Source organism: Panthera tigris, chromosome B1, assembly GCF_018350195.1.
Source record: "Panthera tigris isolate Pti1 chromosome B1, P.tigris_Pti1_mat1.1, whole genome shotgun sequence".
Classification (NCBI taxonomy): domain Eukaryota; kingdom Metazoa; phylum Chordata; class Mammalia; order Carnivora; family Felidae; genus Panthera; species Panthera tigris.
The window spans coordinates 168,327,668-168,348,166 of record NC_056663.1 but is presented as its reverse complement, the minus strand read 5'-3'; the positions used below and the strand labels follow the sequence as shown (position 1 = coordinate 168,348,166).

The 20,499-nt window shown below is 39.6% G+C and overlaps 1 protein-coding gene across 1 annotated transcript in view; it reads left to right on the top strand.

Annotated features, from left to right (window-relative positions):
- The first annotated feature begins 1,769 nt into the window (after positions 1–1,769).
- GRXCR1 (glutaredoxin and cysteine rich domain containing 1) overlaps positions 1,770–20,499 on the top strand; it is a 127,036-nt gene continuing 108,306 nt past the window's right edge. Inside the window, exon 1 of the mRNA XM_007098916.3 lies at positions 1,770–2,208. Within this exon, the coding sequence (XP_007098978.1) occupies positions 1,807–2,208 (402 nt within the window). The 5' untranslated portion in view covers positions 1,770–1,806. The remainder of the gene's footprint in view (positions 2,209–20,499) is intronic.

The following is a 20,499-nucleotide window of genomic DNA, read 5'->3' as shown; positions in this document are numbered from 1 at the left end:
CTATTATTGTCTGAATTTTCTAAAATAAAAGTAAATTAAGTTTATATCACATAAAACTATACATTAAAAAAAAAAAAAAACTTGAAGTGCAGTATGAGGGCCAAGTGTGGATCCTCCCTCTGGAGGTGCAAACAGGTTGGGACACTCACCACAGTGTATGTTTTAATATGGCCCTTGTATCTTTTTTTTTTCTGAGAATTAATTTTTTTTAATATATGAAATTTATTGTCAAATTGGTTTCCATACAACACCCAGTGCTCATCCCAAAAGATGCCCTCTTCAATACCCATCACCCACCCCCATCAACCCTCAGTTTGTTCTCAGTTTTTAAGAGTCTCTTATGCTTTGGCTCTCTCCCACTCTAACCTCTTTTTTTTTCCTTCCCCTCCCCCATGGGTTTCTGTTAAGTTTCTCAGGATCCACATAAGAGTGAAAACATATGGTATCTGTCTTTCTCTGCATGGCTTATTTCACTTAGCATCACACTCTCCAGTTCCATCCACGTTGCTACAAAGGGCCATATTTCATTCTTTCTCATTGCCACGTAGTACTCCATTGTGTATATTAAACCACAATTTCTTTATCCATTCATCAGTTGATGGACATTTAGGCTCTTTACATAATTTGGCTATTGTTGAGTGTGCTGCTGTAAACATTGGGGTATAAGTGCCCCTATGCATCAGTACTCCTGTATCCCTTGGGTAAATTCCTAGCAGTGCTATTGCTGGGTCATAGGGTAGGTCCATTTTTAATTTTTTTGAGGAACCTCCACACTGTTTTCCAGAGTGGCTGCACCAGTTTGCATTCCCACCAACAGTGCAAGAGGGTTCCCGTTTCTACACATTCTCTCCAGCATCTATAGTCTCCTGATTTGTTCATTTTTGGCCCTTGTATCTTAAGAGATTCTTCAGTCACTCACCAAAGTGTCAGAAAATGCACTGAGCATGGTGTTAGGAGGTCCGTTCTGTATGCATGGGTGATTTGGATATAATATGCATTAATGCAGATCACCAGGACCTCTTTGCTTGATCTGGCTGGCTTGGAAGATTTTCCATTCCTCCCTCATTGTCCCTTATGTTTCCTTCCAAAATCCTTCCCTCTGAGAGAATTTTCAGCTAGCGGAAGTGGGAAGTAACAAGGCAAATGTTCTCTCTTTTCACAGTTTGTTAAAAAGTTATTCTTTAGCAAAACCACTTGTGCATGAAGATGTGTATTGAAAATGCATCTTATACAATGCTGACAAAGTCGAAGAGATTATTTCATAACTAATATTAAAAGCTCCATGTTGGCAAGTAGCACGTTCACTGCCCTTTTGAAAGATCACAGTGGAAGATAGAAGAAAGAAGCCCTGTGGGAGGACTATGACACGTCCCATCCTACACATTAGATTCCATACTTTATCTCTGGCCTCCACTCTGGACAGCGAATTGTAGAGATACTCTTCTGTTAAAGATCCTTTTCAACATTCATCATTGGCTTCAAAGTTCAGGTCTTTCGTTTCCTTGCCCCATACTTATTTATTGTTTCATTACCTGCCACTTTCTTGCATTTGTCCTGTTAAAGAGTCCACCATGGCTGTTTAATATTTAAAGGCTGGGATCATTTGCAGGTTTTAGTTTAAAGGTAACCATAGCACATGCACACACATTCATTATTAATAGCTGAGACGCACTGTAAGTTCTTAGGAATCTTCTTTCGATGTTAGTTTCACATGGGTGCTGCTGCTGCGAGAATGAGGCTCTGATATTGCTATGTGGCAAGGGGACTAATGCAATAACACTGATCCAGAGATTATGTGAATTGTTTATGTGGGTGGAAGTGATCATGCTAAAAAGGGACATAAAGCCAGAAAATGACAGGCCACGGAAAGTCCGGTTTCGGATCGCGTCATCTCACAGCGGGCGAGTTCTGAAGGAAGTGTATGAAGATGGGCAACCATCAGGCTCCCTGGATTCTGAATGTGCCAGCATCTGTGGGGTAGATGGACTGAGTGAGTCTGATGGACAGCAAAACGGCCACATAGGATCAGAAGGTGATGAGTATGAGAGCGACCAGGATAACTTGCTGGTGTTAGCGAGGGCTGCCAGTGAGAAGGGTTTTGGTACAAGAAGAGTCCACATTTTAAGCAAAAATGGCACAGTCAGAGGCGTCAAGTACAAAGTGAGTGCCGGCCAAGCTCTATTTAACAATTTGACCAAAGTATTGCAGGTAAGTCAATGCACTTTGCTTTTCCCGGGCTTTGTTCTTAACTCACCATCTCAACACCTCTGTGCCCTCCAGTTGAAAGCAAGCTTCTCTTATTCATGACTCCTACATACTTCATGAGTCACTCCCCCATCTAAGATATTGTCTCAACAGCCATCGATTAAAAAGAGGGTCATTATGCTTAGCAAATTAGATGGATTCTCAAAGTCATATTTCTAAGTGGTCTTTTCTTCCAGTGTGCAGTGACTAAAACAATGTGTCTGTTTCTTTACCAAGATGATGGTGTTCAAAGCATCTGAGCACAACTTAGGAGTTAATTTTTGGTTTATCACCTTCCAGATACCAGATTAGCACTTATTATCACTTGTATGGATTTTAAACCAGAGAACATTGAGAGCTGCATTCAGTGGCGTTGGATTCAGTTGGAATGTTAGGAAGCTGTAAAGACAAACTTCGACTTGCCCCTTCTACTCTGGGGGTTGCAGCTTTTATCTGAAGTGCCTTTCTTCATTCATTTGCCCATGGGAACTCTAGAGTAGCACTTGAAAAAAGTTATCCCACTGTAAATGTATGGAGTGAGATCCAGATCTTATAGGAAAAATGTTAGCCTTTAAAATGTGATAGATTCTGCACAGTAATGTAGGAATGCATTATTCAGGTCTGGAGGCCTTTGGCAATGATATAATGTTTAGACAAGTTTTTGAAATTGCCCAGAAGCATTGATAAAATGATTTTCTGTTAAAAGCAGGGATCATTATTTCAGGAATAGAATTCATAATCACTATCATTAAGGTAGCAAACCAATATTTTTCATTATAATACCATTCTGTATTATTTTCAATATTTAAATAAAATCTCCTTGATGAATTATCCAGTGCCTCTGCATTATAGACAGATATAACAGTGGTAGGGAGAAAGGATTTTAACCAATAGTATTTTATTATTTTTCATTTCAAAGAAGTATTTGGAAAGATCACATCACCAGGATTAAAAAAAAAAAAAAAGAAATTAAAGGGTAAAAGCAGTTAAAATCAAAGGTTATTTTCATATGTAGAATTTACCCATGAAAGATTTCACTGATTAGGGATGAGGTGGGAAATCAAAAGTTAGAAACTGATGACTATGTTTGACTAATTTAGAGATCTTGTATAGACTTCTAAAATAATCTTAGTGGCCTCTGTGTTTTATCTAATGCAGAAATTATTATTGTCAAAGTATAAGCCAAGACTCTGTAATAAGTGTAAAAATGTTTGCATTTATTGTGATTAATTTAGCTTTTGATTGAGTCATGATTTGAATTGCTTTACGATCTGGAAGGTTATTTACAAAACTTCTGCACCAGTTATAGTACTGTGATTTGAATTTATTCATATCTCCCCCCAAAATTATTATTTATGGGTAAATACCTTACATCTTCAAGAGAAAATGTTTTTCTCCCTATGGCTTTTTCCTGAAAGAGCTTATAAATTCACATATAGGAAATAGAAGAAATTCTATAATCAGATGTTATTACTACATTACTTTATAATAGTTAACTTGTATACTTTTCAATGTGTAATTCCATCACCCTTTTTCTTTTGAAAAAAAAAATCCAGAGAAACTCATTTTTTAATAACTTACCCATATTCCATTTACCCTTTGCTTCAAGAGGACAATAGCGATTACTAGCAGAAGTCCCTCAAAGACTGGTACTTAACCATTTTTCTTTCTAGCCGGTCCTTCTTTCTGTATAATGTGGGCAAAGTAATCAGCATGTTGCAAGTATTCACAAATTTTGGCCGTCATCATTACTTTTATCATCATCATCATCACCATCGTCATCATGGAATTTTCTCTGATCTCTCCAGGACAAAACATAAGTTAAAGGAGTTCCTCTCTTGGATGGGGGCTGCTAGTTGTGCTATTTCAAGGGGCTCCATTCACATCACTGTCTGTGTAAATAGCACCCCTCAGAGTTGTGCAAGACAACCTATGCAGCATTATATAGAGAGCTGATTTGGATGCTTGCTGCTTGTTAAAGGATAGGTGTCATAAGGAGTGACAAATGTCTTAGACATGTGCTTTAGGGTGACTGAGTAGGTTTCCATAGGCATCCCACAATGCAGTAGCAGAGAAGCCCCGGGGACTAAAAGCAGAAGTTACCATGAAGTTACTTCTATACATGGTTATGGGACCAGATGTGACTCTTCCCTGGATATCTGTATATTTTCCACATCCCTTAGAAAATAAGCAGCAAACCTAACTGGATGTAACTGTGATGTAGCAATTTCTCTCATGGAGGAAAAAGTGAGGAGTAATATTTTGGATATTTGATTAAGGTTTCAATGCACAATCTTATTGAAGCAAGGCACTATAATTGAAGACACAGGTTTTTCTTCCTGTTTTAAGTCATAAAATCTTAAAGCATTCAACTTGAAACTTGAGAGGAAACCCAGTTATAAATAAAAGCTTTCAAAGAACCGGTAGATAACTTGGCTTCCTCTCTGTTAGTTTCCCATTCTGTTACTCCTGTCTCATAAAATATTGGCATGGAGCTTGCAAACATTTCAGCTGTGCAGAGAATTGTCATTGAAATTATTTGCCTCAAATATTTTTACTTCTTAGGAACACTTATTTAGAAAGTTGTGTATAAAAGGGGTATTAGAACAAATTCCCATTTCATGTGTTAATTAGTTTACTCTATAGAACTCTGGGTAATTGAGGATGTGCAATATTAATTAAAGTTTTTGAGGGTACTAATGGACCATGAGGTAAAGAGAGGAAAGTCACTTAGATGTGCAGGTGGGCCTTGTAGAGGGTGGTTCATTGTTTCATTTGTGAATCTCTCAAAGCCTCCAATGCGTCTAGATTATAGCTCTTCAGATACAGGTGCTTGGTTTTTCCATTTCTCCTAGAAACAACAAGAATGTAATGCTCAAGAGAGGCTCATTTGGAAATCTAAGAACCTGGAATCTAGTGATGGCCTGGAAATATGCATTTATTAGAAGCTCTTTAGGTTGTTCATCCATACACTGAAGTTTGAGAATCATTGACCTAGCATGTAAAATGGAAATTCATCCAGTTCGCTAGAGTTAATAAAAATATTCCTTAATGTTCTTTATGTCTTCAATATTTAAGGGGGAAAACAAAGAAGTTATGTATTCATCTGTCATTTGTTCTTCTGATCATGTTAGATCACCAGGGAGGGGTTTCCTGAGCCAAAGATAAAGATATCCCGACAGACTTGTTTCCTCTTGTATCCTAATTTATCAATCAGTTGGTTTAGAAATGTTTCCTGAAATTACCAGTACATTCTGATGTAGGTGTGGTGTTTTAATTTTCTTTAAGAAATTCTGTAAGGATAATTCTACCTAGATAAATGATTTTACTCGTCATTACTGGAGAATTTTAGAAAAAAATTATTTTGTATTTTTTTTTTACAATTAGGCACTGTTACCTCATGCAAGACAAATTATAAGACCACTATGTGGCTCATAGCGCTCATCACTCAGGACATGATTAGGTTTGAGATACACCCGTGGGGCCAGGACAGGCAGTGAGTGACCCAGGTGCTTGGGGAGGAGACAGTGCAAAAACCAGCCTGTAAAAAGAGCTCAGGGACTTAATGATTTCATATGTGCCAAAATTACTTTGAGAGGTTTAAATACGACAGTTTTCTTGATTTGAATAAATTTATAGCAAAAAAAAAAAAAAAAAAAGATTTGCAATACACCTTGACCTTAGCAGCAACATATTTCCAAAGCTTCTTGGGGTGGGTCAATGATGCAGATAATTAAGGTCATTAGTTTTTTTCTAATTTGTTCCTATGGGATTAAATTTCAGGCAGTAATTAAATGTCAGTAATTTTGTCTTCATCCTATTTTCAAACTTGTATAATCTGTTGTATACTCAGTTATAGTCTTTTTTCTGTAATTTCTATACTTTTAATTCCCTCTTTTTACAAATTTAAAGCTACTGTATTAGAGAAAAATAGATGCCAAGAAGGACAATAGCTATCCCCATGTTATAATTTGCTGGTTCCTTTCTAAAAACTCAAACATATAACTTTTCATCTTTGTATTTACATGCACATCTGTGATTAATGTGTTTATAAGCATTTTAACATTTCGAGACAAGTAAAATAAAAATAATTTTACATTTGCAGAAGAATTTATATTTTGCAAATATTTTTGGGTACATTATTTTACTTGATTGTTCCAAAGATTTTGTGAAATAAGGAGTGATAATGCCTGCTTGTAGTAACTGAGAAATCAAGTGTCTGGCCCAAAGCTAGTAACCTGGGAACCCTGCCTTTCACTGCTTTGGCTTTGTTAGGTTTTCAAAGTGCAGTGCTGTATACAAAAACACTCAACCTTACCTTTATTTTTTTTAATTTATTTTGAGAGAGAGTGCACAAGTCAGGGAGGGGCAGGGAGTGAGAGAGGGAGAGAGAGAAATCCCAAGTAGGCTCTGTGCTGTCAGGGCAGAGCCCAATGTGGGGCTTGAACTCATGAACTGTGAGATCCTGACCTGAGCCGAAATCGAGAGTTTGATGCCCAACTGACTGAGCCACCCAGGAGCCCCTTAAATTATATTTTAAAAATTTATCAAACCTTATCATCTCTATAACATCATGTGATTAAACTCTTTTCAGATTGCAAGGGTTGACACTGGGAAGGGGTGACTGGGTTAAGTCCGGGAAGACCCCTGCTCAGCGTTGTTCACTAACTTTAGGATGAATGATTAACAGAAATTTCTGGCTGTACTTATTATTCATCTCTAGGAAACTTTATCTAGCTTTGGCAATAGAGTAATATTCCAATGAAAACAAGGCGATACTCTTGATGACTCCTTGGTCCCAGTGGTTTATTTGGACCACTCTGGAAAACAACAACAATAATACTAAATATTGATTAAGTACTTACTAAATACACTGTCCTTATTATTTATGTGCATTGACATTTTTTTCTCATAGCAATTTCATGAGGTACTATCATTATTAATTAATAATAAGTTGAGCATATTCTCTGCATATGAAACATTGTTATAGGATTTAAAATCTCATTCAGAAAAATTATGTAATGTTCTATCAAAATAAGCATCTATTAATGGAAATATTGCCTTTTTTAGCTATCAGGAATAGCAAAAGCTGCAGGATTTTTTATGCAATTCCAAATGATGCAAGAAACTACATTACAACCCCAAAATGGGTTGGTACAAATGATATATTTTTATGGAAAATTATATAATTGCAAACTGATACACCCGAAGTTCCTGTTGTTACCAGACAGAGAACCAGTTGCAAACTCTGGTTCAGCTGCTCACCTCTCGAAATTCAATACTCAAGAGACAAGTGATGGTGGGAAAGGAAAGGTTGCGTTATTTAGGAAGCCTCAACCTGGGAAGATGGTGGACTAATGTCTTAAAGACCGTCTTCCCAGTCCAGGTGAAGGCAGAGGGTTTTAAAGGGGAAGGGTTGAGAAATGGGCGGGGGTGGGGTTGGGGGGGTTGGGAGGGGTGCTAACATGCAGGAGAAGCTGATGCTCTGGCAGTTAATTATATGTCAACATGACCCTCAACAGACTTGCTGGCATCGATGGCAGCTGTTTTTAATGGGGTCAGGGCTTATCTTCCAAGAAAGCCTGGTCCTTTATTCGTCAAGGCCAGTGATCTGCAAAACCTCAAGGAAAAGGCGGTTAGTTCTCCTACAGACCAATGGACTTAGGTTAGCAGGCAAGGAGTGCATGATCTTGAAGGAGTTAACCCTTCAAACTTGTTGAAGTGCTGTTATGATGACCACCTTCCACATACCAATGCTTTACTACTCTTGGCCACAGCGTTTGACACTGATGCTAATTAGGACTTCAGTAAATGTTCTTTCTTTGAGTTAATGAATTAAGTGAAATTCTCTTACAAAGTGATTATTTTTTTTCTTTTCCATCTCTTTTCAGTTTGGAGATTTCTCCTATTGGATAGGAATAAGTTTTGCGTGGTGAAGTGTTAGTAGCTCCCTCCATTCGGTTCTTTCTGTTGTGGGTTATCTTCTAGATTCAATCAATCATTTTTTTGATTACCATTTGCTACATACCTATTATGGAGCAGGCACTAAGTAGATAATGTGAGGAGTAAGACCCAGCTTTTGCCTTCATGGACTATTCAGTAATGTATTGTGAATTGCTGTGTAAAGTGATTTCTGGAAGAATTCAGACACAAAACTTGACTTTATCTTCTTTTTCCAGAGGCTTTTCCCTCTCTGTTTTCTTACTGGCCTAACATAGTCTCTGCTACCCATTCCTCGTTTCTCCCATGCTTATATTTTTCTCCATTTAGTCTTTCTCTTCCTAGACCATCGTTTTATTACATTCCTTCCTTCAACTTCTCTTGCTTTCTTTCTAATTTAGGTCCATTTCAAGGCCCAAGGACTGAAGGGTAATCTATATAATTAATGACTCTTGTCTTGATCCTACAAGGCTCCAGTAGTCAGTAACAGTGACTCTGACCATGAGTACTTATCCCAATTCCATGAATCTTACTACAGATTTCTCTCATTAGTTCAATGAGTATCTAGTTGGAATATTTCTCATTCTCTCCTATGCACTTGTATCATCAGGACATGGGATCATTGTGACATTTTAATTTGTGGAAGGCTGACGCTTAATCCATTAATTTACCTAAATTCTGACATCAGAACAACATGCTGAGAAAACCCACAGATTCTACAAGATGACTTGAAACTGCTTAGTGAACTCTTATTGATAGCAAATGGTTACCACATAATTAGGAAATTAGCACCTGCTGCTTCCAAACATTATAAAAGCAATATAATAGCAGGGCTAGACAAACATCTTTGGGTGGTCCTACTCATGCTTACAGAGTTTCTGATATTTTCTTTGAAACCCGGTACCTTGAATTTTGTATAAAAGCAATATAAATATTTAATAGTCTATAAGTTGACACTATATAAATACATCACTTCCTCAATCACTATTGCCTGGAAGGAGTTTTAGAGATTATAGACATGTTAAAATGTCATACAGAAATTTTTTAATGTTTATTTATTTTTGAGAGAGAGAGACAGAGTGCAAATGGGGGAGGGGCAGAGAGAGAGGGAGACACAGAATCCAAAGCAGGTTCCAGGCTCCGAGCTGTCAGCAGAGAGGCTGATGCAGGGCTCAAACCCACGGACCGTGATATCATGACCTGAGCCGAGGTTGTATGCTCAACCAACAGAGCCACCTAGGCACCCCCATACAGAAATTTTTATTAAGGGACTTTGGTTCATGTACACAAATCTATTCAAGTAATATTTAGGATCTCTTTGCTCAATTTTATTTTTGTAATAATTCATTATGTCACCTAATTTCTGACAAATTATTTATGCCTTAGAGCATTTTGTTAGGAAGAAGTAGGTGCACATTTTGTTCATGTAATTCCTTCATAGTTAATAGAATAAATTGTAGAAGTATTTATTATTTTTTTGATTCCTAAACAACAAAATTGGTGTTAGTTCACAACCTCTGGAGCTTCCTGGGTTAAATTTGAAACAAGCTCCTGTACATGGAGGGCAGGAATTGACCAGAGAAAGAGACAGGCCACTCCAGATTGGTAGGTGGCAAGTTTAATAAGCAAAGGAACTTACCTATGAAGCTTGTCTTGGGTAGCCACAAGATGAGTATATGTCCATACCCAATGGAATTTTAAAAGTTTATATAGAGGCCTTAACTGACTTCAGTTACAAATACTATTCAGATGACCTCAGTAACACCTTACTCTCTCAAGGCTGCATCCTTGAACAGCTTCAGCTGTGGGAATGGTGGCTGGGGGCATACATTCCAAGGACAGGAGAGGAGGTGAGAAGCCTGTGACTGCCCATCAGTTGACAGCCATGTCCTCTTGATTAACTCCTCCAACAATTAGGCCATGGAAGAATTAAGTTGCCCCCCTTTTTTTGCACCTTTTATGTAACTAATGATATAGAATTAAAGATCTTTATTGTATGAAAAGTCTGAAAGCTTGACTAGTCCACAGAGTGGGTAGAGTAGTGAAAGCCAGGTTGTTGATTTGCAAGAGATAGTTTTTGTTAGAAGAGAAAACCTGGGGGAATTATGTGCTGACAAGTCAGTGGAAATCAAACAAGGAGAAAGAATGCCAATCTGGTAGAGACTGAATGAGGGTCATTTTGGGAAAGGAGAATAGTTGGATGGGCTGTGACCTCAGGGGAAATTGGCAGGTTTAGAGATTGGAAAGTGGGCTTTGTGGATTAGAGCAGGGTCAGCATGGACAAGCTGTGGGATTGCCCTGCTCATCAGTGCTCCAGAACCAGCCTGTGCTGGTAGAGCAGCTGTGCTTACCTGCACGTTATGTTTGGTGTAGAGCCAGGTTCAGTGTCCTCTCATGACTGACTCATGAGCACCTTCTTTTGACAGCTGTTAGCATTACTGTTTGGGAAACATCTGGCAGAAGTGATGCCCTCTCATGTTTCAAGATTCTGCTGAGCCCAAGTAAACACTGCCCTTTTCAATGACACAGGACTCAAGATTTTCCCCAGAAATAAAGAGCAAGGCCTTTGGCATCCAGATTAATTGTGTGGTTATGTGAAAGAAAAAAAGCCTGCAGTATCCATATTTAGGGGGATTGAACAATGGTAATAATTATTCACCTAGTGTATTATTTTCCTATTGAAACAAATCGCCATAAACTGAGTGGTTTATAATAACACAGATTTATTACTTTATAGTTCTGGAGGTCAGAAGTCTGGAAGGAGTTTTATGGGACTAAAATCGAGCTTTCTGTAGGATTTTACTCTTTCTGGAGGCTTTCTGAAGAATCTGTTTCTTGCCTTTTCCAGCTCCTGGAGGCTCCCTGGGTCCTGGTTCTGCATCTCTCTGACCTCTGCTTCCATTGTTATATCTTTTTTTCTAACCCTTCATCTTCTTTCCCTTATAAAGACCTTTGTGATTATATTGGACCTACCTGGGTAATCCAGGATGATCGTCCTATCTCAAGATCCTTAGTGAAATAATATCTGCAGAGCCTCTTTTGCCATATAAGGTGACATATTCATAGGTTGTGGGGATTAGGACATGGATATTTTTGGCCAGCCATTAGTCTACCTGCCATACCTGGTAGGTACAGTAAACTTATTTTGTCTATGAAAAAACTAAGACTTTATGGTAGATTCAACTTTTTTCCAATGTGTGTCACACGTGGACGCACTTCTGTCATGACTGCATGAGGATAAGAGTGGACTTCTACAGCCCTTGACTTTAGCGTTGGCCACATGACTCCCTTTAGACAATGGGATGGTAATAGATGTGGTGCATGCAAAAGCTTGAAATGTGCTTGCATGATTGAGTTTTCTCTCCTGCACTCTTTCCAAGAGAAGGCGTGATGCAGGAGGCTGGCTGGTCCTAGGAGAGGGAGAGACATGAAGAACAGACCTGGACCCAACCAACATTTTGAAGCCAAATCCTTCATAGCTTAGCCCCGATCTGCTGACTGCCAGCTAAATTGCAGACTCAAGAGTGAGCCATAAATGTTTAACGTTGCATTTCACTCTGTTTGGGGTGGTTGGTTAAGCAGCAGGAGCAAACTGGTACAAGTTCACAGATTCTGAGTACCTTGCTCAAAGTCACATGATGGTGAGTGATATAACTATCAGAAAGTTTGACTCCAAAGCTTGGGCTCTTATCCATTAGGCAGCTAGTGTCCAACCACTCATTGGATGCCTGAATTTTCTCTACAGCATCTCTGTAAAGGTCTTACCTAGCCTTTGGTGGGGATTTCTAGAGGGAAGAGATTCAGAGTCTTGGCAAGACAAGGATTCAAGTCTCACTATCCTGTGGATATTGAACCTACTGAAACTGATCATACCAGGATAGAGTGAAGGCCATCTGTCACCCACTTCCATGAATATAATTTAAGACTAAAATAATATTTTTGGTGGCCACATCACACTGTTGTGATGTTGGCTTGTTGACTCATTCAAACATCTTTTCTCAGTGGAAAGATTCATGAGGTTAAAACTTTCAATCTCATAAAACATCTGTTTTTATTTAATATCATACTCTTGTTAGTTTTTTTTCTGTGTTTACATACAGGACTCTATATTCAACAAAATTTAATTTTATTGTGTTAGTCAAAGATGTTAATCCTTTTAGACTCTGGTCTTGTAATTAGCTATGCCTTAGCACTTTATGGAGTTGATGGAACACAGTTTTGATTGTGGCAAACTATCAGCATGGAATAACACTGAGTAAAAAGAATTGACCTTAAAGCAAATAAAGTTATCACTAATGAAGTGGCAAATGTATTTTATTAAGTATAAGAAACCAATAAATTTATTTATTTATTTATTTTTAAATTTTTTTTTTAACGTTTATTTATTTTTGAGACAGAGACAGAGCATGAGCGGGGGAGGGTCAGAGAGAGAGGGAGACACAGAATCTGAAGCAGGCTCCAGGCTCTGAGCAGTCAGCACAGAGCCGGACGCGGGGCTCGAACTCACGGAGTGTGAGATCGTGACCTGAGCCGAAGGCGGACGCTTAACCGACTGAGCCACCCAGGCGCCCCGAAACCAATAAATTTAAACTAGTGGTCTTTTTAATACAGAAAGAGGAGAGAAATGAAAGATGGGCAAAGAGGAGAGAAATGAATTATGTGTAAGTGGTTGTACCATAGACTGTATCAGCCTCAGAGGGTTTCATGGATTTCCTTTTAGTAGGCTCTTTAACAATGATCTTTACACATTACTCATATAGTGCCAGAAACTTTGTTCAGGAAGGGAGCCATTTGTCTCCCAGGGGTCATGGATCCTAATTCCTACAATCTCAGGGAAATAACTGTGATTCTGGGAAGCAGATAACTTGGAATGGCGCAAATTTTGTGTGGTGAGTCGGTCAGACCAATACTCAGTAGTAGTGCGTTTCTAGAGTCATGGAACTTCATTCACAATGAAAACACAGCAGCAAGAGCCTGAAGGCTGAAAATTTGCCTCTGTGAGTACCTTGTGCTTTTAACTGTAGTTCTAGGACAACATATACACATTTGTCAGTTAAAAGAAAGTATTAGGAAATTTCAATAACCAATAAACCAACCAAACTTAACTAAGGTTACCACCTCTCTTTTGAACCATATAAAAAACTAAATCATGGAGCTTTGAGACACAGCATCATGGATTCTCTTAATTAATCACAGCTGTCAGGGCTCCTCTTCTAATTGTGGGATTTTTCTTTACATATATATATATATTTTTTTTCTTTTATTATTCTTTATTTCTGCCTACTTCAGCATCTTCCATGGCCAGTTCTTTCTGCCTCAGTTACAAGTTAGCTTTCTCAAAAAGTCTTTTTCATATTTCTAAGATTTCTAGAGATGGAATTATGCCCCCAAAGAAGTGACTTGGTGGTGAGAGCCTATGAGGACTGAAGCAGACCCAAAGCCTGTGCTGGAAATTAGGTAGCTGCCCACTCAGCCTGCACAACAGGCTTTCTCTCTCTCTTCTGTCCGTCCTTTCTGTTGGAGGTAAATGTGAGGCACAATAAACCACTGCTGGAAAGACCACTTGACTTGATTTTTTCCATACTGGATTCAAAGTGACTATTGGCTCCTATTTCGTACGGTGGGCAAGAAGTCCTATACTAGTCATCACTGGGGCTTCTTTCCCTACCATTATGATCTGCAGGATCTGCTTGAGGGGGTCAGAAAACCTAGCCATGGTCCTGGTCTGTGGATTCTGGCACATTCATCTTCATTTCTGCTCTTCCAGCCCCTTGATGCTGCACTGATGCTGCTCACGGGCCTTTCACATAAGTTGTCTCTCAGAATACCCCACTTCTACTTTTTCCAGTTCTTGGAACTACCCATCTTCATCTTGTGTATGTCCAGGCTCTTTTTTTTAGTTTTATTTTTTAACATTTATTTATTGTTGAGAGACAGAGAGAGACAGAGCACGAGCAGGGGAGAGGGAGACACAGAATCCGAAGCAGGCTCCAGGCTCTGAGCTGTCAGCACAGAGCCCGATGCAGGACTCAAACTCACGAACTGCGAGATCATGACCTGAGCCGAAGTCGGACGCTCAACCAACTGAGCCACCCAGGCGCCCTGTGTATGTCCAGGCTCTTGAAAACATAGCTCCATCAATTATTCACAGGAGCAGGAAAAAACCCAAATTTCTAAGAATCCCCACTTTTCTTTGTGAGTGAAAGAAGAGACAAATACCATAATTCTTTAGTAGTGTCTTAAATGATTTTTGTGTTCTCTTTTCCTCCATGAAGGGGTAAGAACTCTATTCTCTGGAGGGAGGTGACCTGGTTTCATATACAGAGTCTGCTATTTCCTGGGTGGGTGTGATGGGGAAATTTACCTAACTTTTGTAAGCCCTAGTTTTCTTGTTGCTGAAATTGGGATAATGATCATGATTATTTCCTATGAACTGTTGCATATAAACCATTTTGCACAATGCCTGGCATGTTATAAGGGCTCAATGAATATTGTTATTACTTTTATTATCCACCTCAACAAACAGTGAATTGTTAGGGATGAAGACCTTCTACAAGGGCCTTCTAGCTGGACTTGGAATCAAACTGACATAATTCAGATGAACATGATAAAATAAAATTTAATAGTGTATGTAAGGGAATCCACATAGACCTGGAAATTCCAAGAACAAGGCAACATGAAGCTTACATGAACTAAGGAGAGAGGTAGAGTCTGAAGATACAAAGGGGGGGAAGGTCATTAGCAGGAAGGTGAAAGGAGATGTTTTTAAAAACAAAGTTTGCCCTATTACACAGATAAGTGTATTAGGTAAAAGGGAGTCTCTGTTAATAACTCTTCCTGATACAGGCTCTCCTTTACAATGTAAATTTAGGCAGTTGAGGACCATGAAGAGAGCTTTTCTACATCTACTGAGTTTTGATGACTTTTAACTCAAAATGATGTTCACGCCAAAGTGGCCTATCTTGGGGAAGCCTGCCCTTGGCCTCTATAGAATCAGTCATTGTTAAGTACTCTGCTAGGCAATGAGGGTGCACAAAGATGAACAAAACATGATTTCTGTCCTCAGAGGAATTAAGTTCTTTCTTATGAGGAATACAAACTCATAGTTACTATAGAGTGTAGTAAGTACTCAGAGTTTACTGGGGGACAGAAGCAGGACATCTGAATTCTTTTAAATTCAGAATCTTATAGAGATTCTGTTCTCTTCACATAACATCTTTTAAAACTAGGGCTGCATGGGAACTCTGGGGCACTCCTTAAAAGGCATTATGGTACTACAAGTTTTGTTGGCTGAACTCACTTCCTTTTGGGAAATCTTAGCTTCTGCATCTAAACTTGGCTTAGCCTCTGCCACACAAAACTGTTTTCCTGAGGCCAGTTTCTGTGTTTGAGTTTCTCATTGGCTTTGGCCCCTAACTGGGTCTTTGTCTTGGATTCTGTAGTTTTAACTTCCTGTGACTACTTGGCCATGTGTTTGCCAGCCTGGCTGTGCTGCACTTGGCTGTGTACCTGTGAGCTCAGCCAGCTACCTAAGTGCCTTGTGTCTGAGCATTCTCGTACAACACCTGTCATCCTGAAAGCCTGGCCTGCCTCTTCTGGACAGAGGCGGGCTCTCTCTGTTCTTTCGTAATAGCCTGGATTGACTTGTTATGCCTTTCAACAATAATTGGGGAATTATTTGTAAATATATGGGATGTGCTCTGCTATAAGGCACAGAGTGGACTACTAGATATGGCTTAAAATACTTAGACATTTGTTATATCAATTAAGAAGTTTAGAAGAGGCTCAGGTTGTTGGTGGCTTGATAATGTGATAAACAACTCCATTTTTCCTGTTCTGTGCTCTCATCCTTAGCTTGTTTGTGATGCTGCCTCATGGATTCAAGATGACTGCCATAGCTTAAAGCTAATCCAGAGGCAAAAAACAGAAGAAGAAGAAAAGCAAAAAAGAACATTCTTTGTAGGTGTGCCTCTTCTATCAAAAAGGAAAAAGAAAATTCTGGAAACTTTCTAGAAGCACTGTCTGACATTTCATTAGCTGGAATAGGGTCTTAGGGCCACTATTTGTTATAACAAGAGTCTGGGAATATGAATATATGGCATTGCCTCTCTGGTAGAGCATGGGTTTGGAAATAGCTGTTGGATAGACAAGCAACAGCGCCTGCCACGCCATTACTAAACAACTTTGGTAAGATTTAATTTTTATTTTATGCAATTTAAGTCACATTAGATCATGCTACTTGAATTACTAAAGCGCTTTAATAGTGATCACATGTCATAATATTTAGTTTGCTTATCCTTGTTTTTTTCTGTCTTTCCAGGTTCATTTCCTCTTTTTTTTTTTTTTTTCAGTATTCATTCCTTTTGATTTCTGGCTGCTATTCATCTTTTCTAAGGGCTAGAGCTTTTTACCCGATTCTATTATTCTAACACTAGAACTTCACAGACATCAAATGATACTAGGGGTGGTAAGCAATTTGTTATTAACTAACAGCAATATAAGTCTAAGCCTGTCAGCTATCTGCCATATCCATAGTAGGGCGCTAATTGTGTAATTTTAAACAAGTGCATGTCACATTTGACTTAAAGTGAGCAATCTAAAATAGAAAGGAACTTCCCCAAGTAGTGTACATTGCTTTGTTTTTTCCCTTCTGCTTGCCTACTTGGAATCAAAAACAAAATAAAATACTGAACACAATGACTACAGAGTCACAGCGCTCATTCCCAAGGCTTCTTCCTTCACTGCCTCTGTCCACCTCCCCCTTCCAAGCCTCAGGGGCTCTGCAGTCAGTGAGGTGGAACTCATTTCACATTTGAGGAGAACAATGATAGGAAAGCTCTCTGCATGCAGAGCAGGGCAGACTCTCTCTCAGCAAGCCTGTCAGCAATGCTGCTCTGGATTCTGCTAGTCACAAACAAGCTTTTTAAAACACTGACTTAAAAGAATATTATTAGTACTGGTAATAAGAGCAACCCTTTATTGAATGTCTACATGTGACAGAAATTTTCTTAGGTACCTTTCTAACAATACTGTTTCTTTAATCCTGGCAAATTTGCAAGGTGGATATTAACTTATTTTACATAATAGAAGCTGACAACATCCCAGTATGATTCGAAGGACAATGAAAAAAAAAAAAAACATTTGTCCCCAATTATTTTGGTCTTCATTTTGATCTGCTGCCTGAAATCCTTTTCTATTTTTTCCCCCTACTTTCCTGCTCCAGCTAAGTGTCTTCTGCTTAGGTTGAAGTTTCTAGAAGTAGAACCTGAGATTGGGTTCTTGTGAAAAGTGATTTATTGAGGAAGTACTCTCAAAAGTAAGGGGTGAAGGAAGCAGGTTAGGGCAGGGGAGGACAGCTCAGCCAGGGAGTGGTCTTGGCTGGAGACCAGATGCAGTCTGGGTACTCAGAATACAAATTGTACCATGGATTTGTTTCCACCTTGCAGTAATGGGCTGGCATTTTGTATGCTTCTGTCTGTCTGTCATCAGCCATTGGCTGTCCATGTATGTGTGTTTATGTATGTGTGTCAGGGCATCATCTGTTCTGCTGAGATGTTTATCCAGAAAGGGGGAAGCTGTGAGTTTTTAGCAGCCAATATTCATGCTGCTTGGGGGGTGGGTCAGCCAACCTTGTGAAGGGAGTTCTGGGTGCATCCACTACAGTCCACCTCTTGCCCTGTTCAGATTTACTTGCTTCTTCCATCAAGTTCATTTCATCCAGGCATAGCCTTGCCACAGTCAGTGGGACAGTTAGTGGTATATAAATTATAGCCCCCACGCTGTCGTTGGTCTCAACGTGATAACTGGTATTTATTTTCTCCCTCTTTTACCATCCATTTTAGACCCCCTCCTCCTACCTAGCTAGCACTTTTGCTGGCCTAGGTGGTTTGCATGAGTGGGTGGCCCTTATTTTTAGTCCTTGTGGAGTCTGAGCCTCTGATCACTATGCCCTTGTCAGGCAGTGGTTGCTGTCCTTGATCATTTACATTTAAAACCATGTGAATACCAAGAGAGGCACCAGAGTCCCAGCTATATTTTTATCTGCCCTTAATATGTACCAGCAGTTCTATATCTTTGAGAAAATCAAGGTCAATTCCTTCTGCTCGTATAATGATTCCTTTTTATACCAACTAGATTACTGTCATGGTGAACCTAAGGTGACTAGATATCAACTGTAGTTTTAAGTTTAGTGAGCCTTTCACTGTGTTACTTGGTACAAGTATTCCCTTCCGGGACCAAGGGCTTAAAACTAATAATACCTAAAGTTGTAGTAATTCCTAGGCCCCAGGTGAAGGCCTAGGAATGATGGCGAATGGGATCATTCCTACAGCTTTCCGTTGGTTCCTGGACCCATGAATTGTAGGTATTGGAAATATAGCACCACATAATAACCACCATATAAGCCTAACATAATACTGGCTTAAGGTATAAGTGGCATCCTGAAGAATGATGCCCCTTTCCCACAGGGTTTCATCTCCAAGCTGATATATCATCTGTACCTTCAACATGATATATCTGTTCGGTGGCAGGTTCTGGATGATATGACACATGGTATGGCATGGTCTTGGTCCTGATCCTGAACCCTAGGGGTTGGTGCTATGTCTTTCCTATTGGTGCTATGTCTTTTCCTATTTCCTGGCTAGTGATTTGGACATAATGCCCTTCTTCACTACAGATACTTTAATAACATGGAATCTGCTGCGTTGTATGCATGAACCACAATTCTCGGTTACTTGTATTTCAGCCTCCAGCTGTTCTTTTTGTCAGCCCTACCCCAAACTAACAACCATCTGTGCCCCTTGATAAGTGGATGTGTGTCTTCTAACACCTGAAGAGGTCCACAGAGCACTTTCTTTCTTTCTTAGAGATAGAAGGGGCAAAAATAATTTGCCCTTTCCTTTTGAGAGGAGGTTCCAACATGCCTCAAACCACCAGACTCCTAGATAAACTCTGTGGGGTTTATCTCCCACACTCTGGAGCAGTGTATCTTATATTCAGGTGTTTAGTATTCCTTGCTCATCAGGTCTCATTCAGAGGAGTTATTAATACAGGGGGACCAGTGTGGGGTTCTGCGCAATGTCAATAGTTGGCTGCCCTTCCCCCCTTCAGTCTCCTGGATGAAGAGGCTCCCATTCATCTGAAGGAATTATTCTCTGTTCTGAGGATAGCAGCAGAGACAGTTAGCAGCCACCAGTCATAGTATCTGAGGACAGTGGACAAGCCTGGCGAAGGGGAGGGGTAGGGACACACCCTAGCACCCACCACACCCTATAAACATAAAATGATGTTATCTGGAGACAAAGGAGGAGAAGCATTGGGTGGGGAAGGGATCAAAATTGAGGATACTAGGATGTCACCAAAACATTGCAAAGAAGAGCAGTGGAAGGCAGTTGCATTGCAATAAAGAGAGGAAACTAGGGTACTGGTTGCCAGAGTTCAGAATAGCCCCAGGGCTTTCCTGTGGAAGCGGCAGCAGTGTAGGGGTGGAGAGAGGGTTGTTACATATTCAGAGAATTAGCAAGTCAGTTTTGAAACACTTGGCTGTTTGAAATTGGCTATGGTGGGAGTATTCCCAGCACAGAAATCAGCTAACACGGGAAATTAGGGCTTTTATCCTCTCCCTGAAAATAGTTTACCAGCTCATCATTGTTACTAAAAAGTTTCTGAAAAGAATATCAAAACGGGAAAAGGTGAAGAGTGGCAGAGCCCCCAAGCCCCAAACTCTCCCTACTTAATAATTTACCCTGGAGCCAAAGTTCATCCCTGCACATTTTGCTTTTCCGCAAATGCAATCAGAAAGTGCCATCTGGCTAGCCATTTTTTTTGAGGCCATTATTGTTGTTTTTTCTCGTGTAAAAAAAAAGTCCATTTACTTCCGGGGTTTTCTCAGTAACTTTATGTTGCCATAGATATGAAGAAACTCTCCCCATTCTGTTTTTCCGCCTCCTGTGGATTGCGTCCTTGTATAATTGAAAAGCTAATCATGTTACTCCCCTGCTGAAAACAAATCAATGGTTCTTGGCAGCATTTACATATAAAATCTAACTTCAGAGTCTGCTGTATGACCTGAGTTCTTCTCAGAAGCAGAATATGAAATGAGGACTTGCGTGCAGGTCGTTTATTGGAGAGGTGATCTCAGGGCAGGAGGGAGAGATGGAGAAATGTGAAAGAGGGAAGGGGATAGAGCCACGGCAAAGGTACATTGATTACTGCCGTGTTTAATGAGGGTCCTTCGATCCTGCATCCTGCTGGGGCCTTCTGAAGAGTATCTAAAATGCCTTTCCGAATCCACATCAACTGGGAGAAGCATTCTTT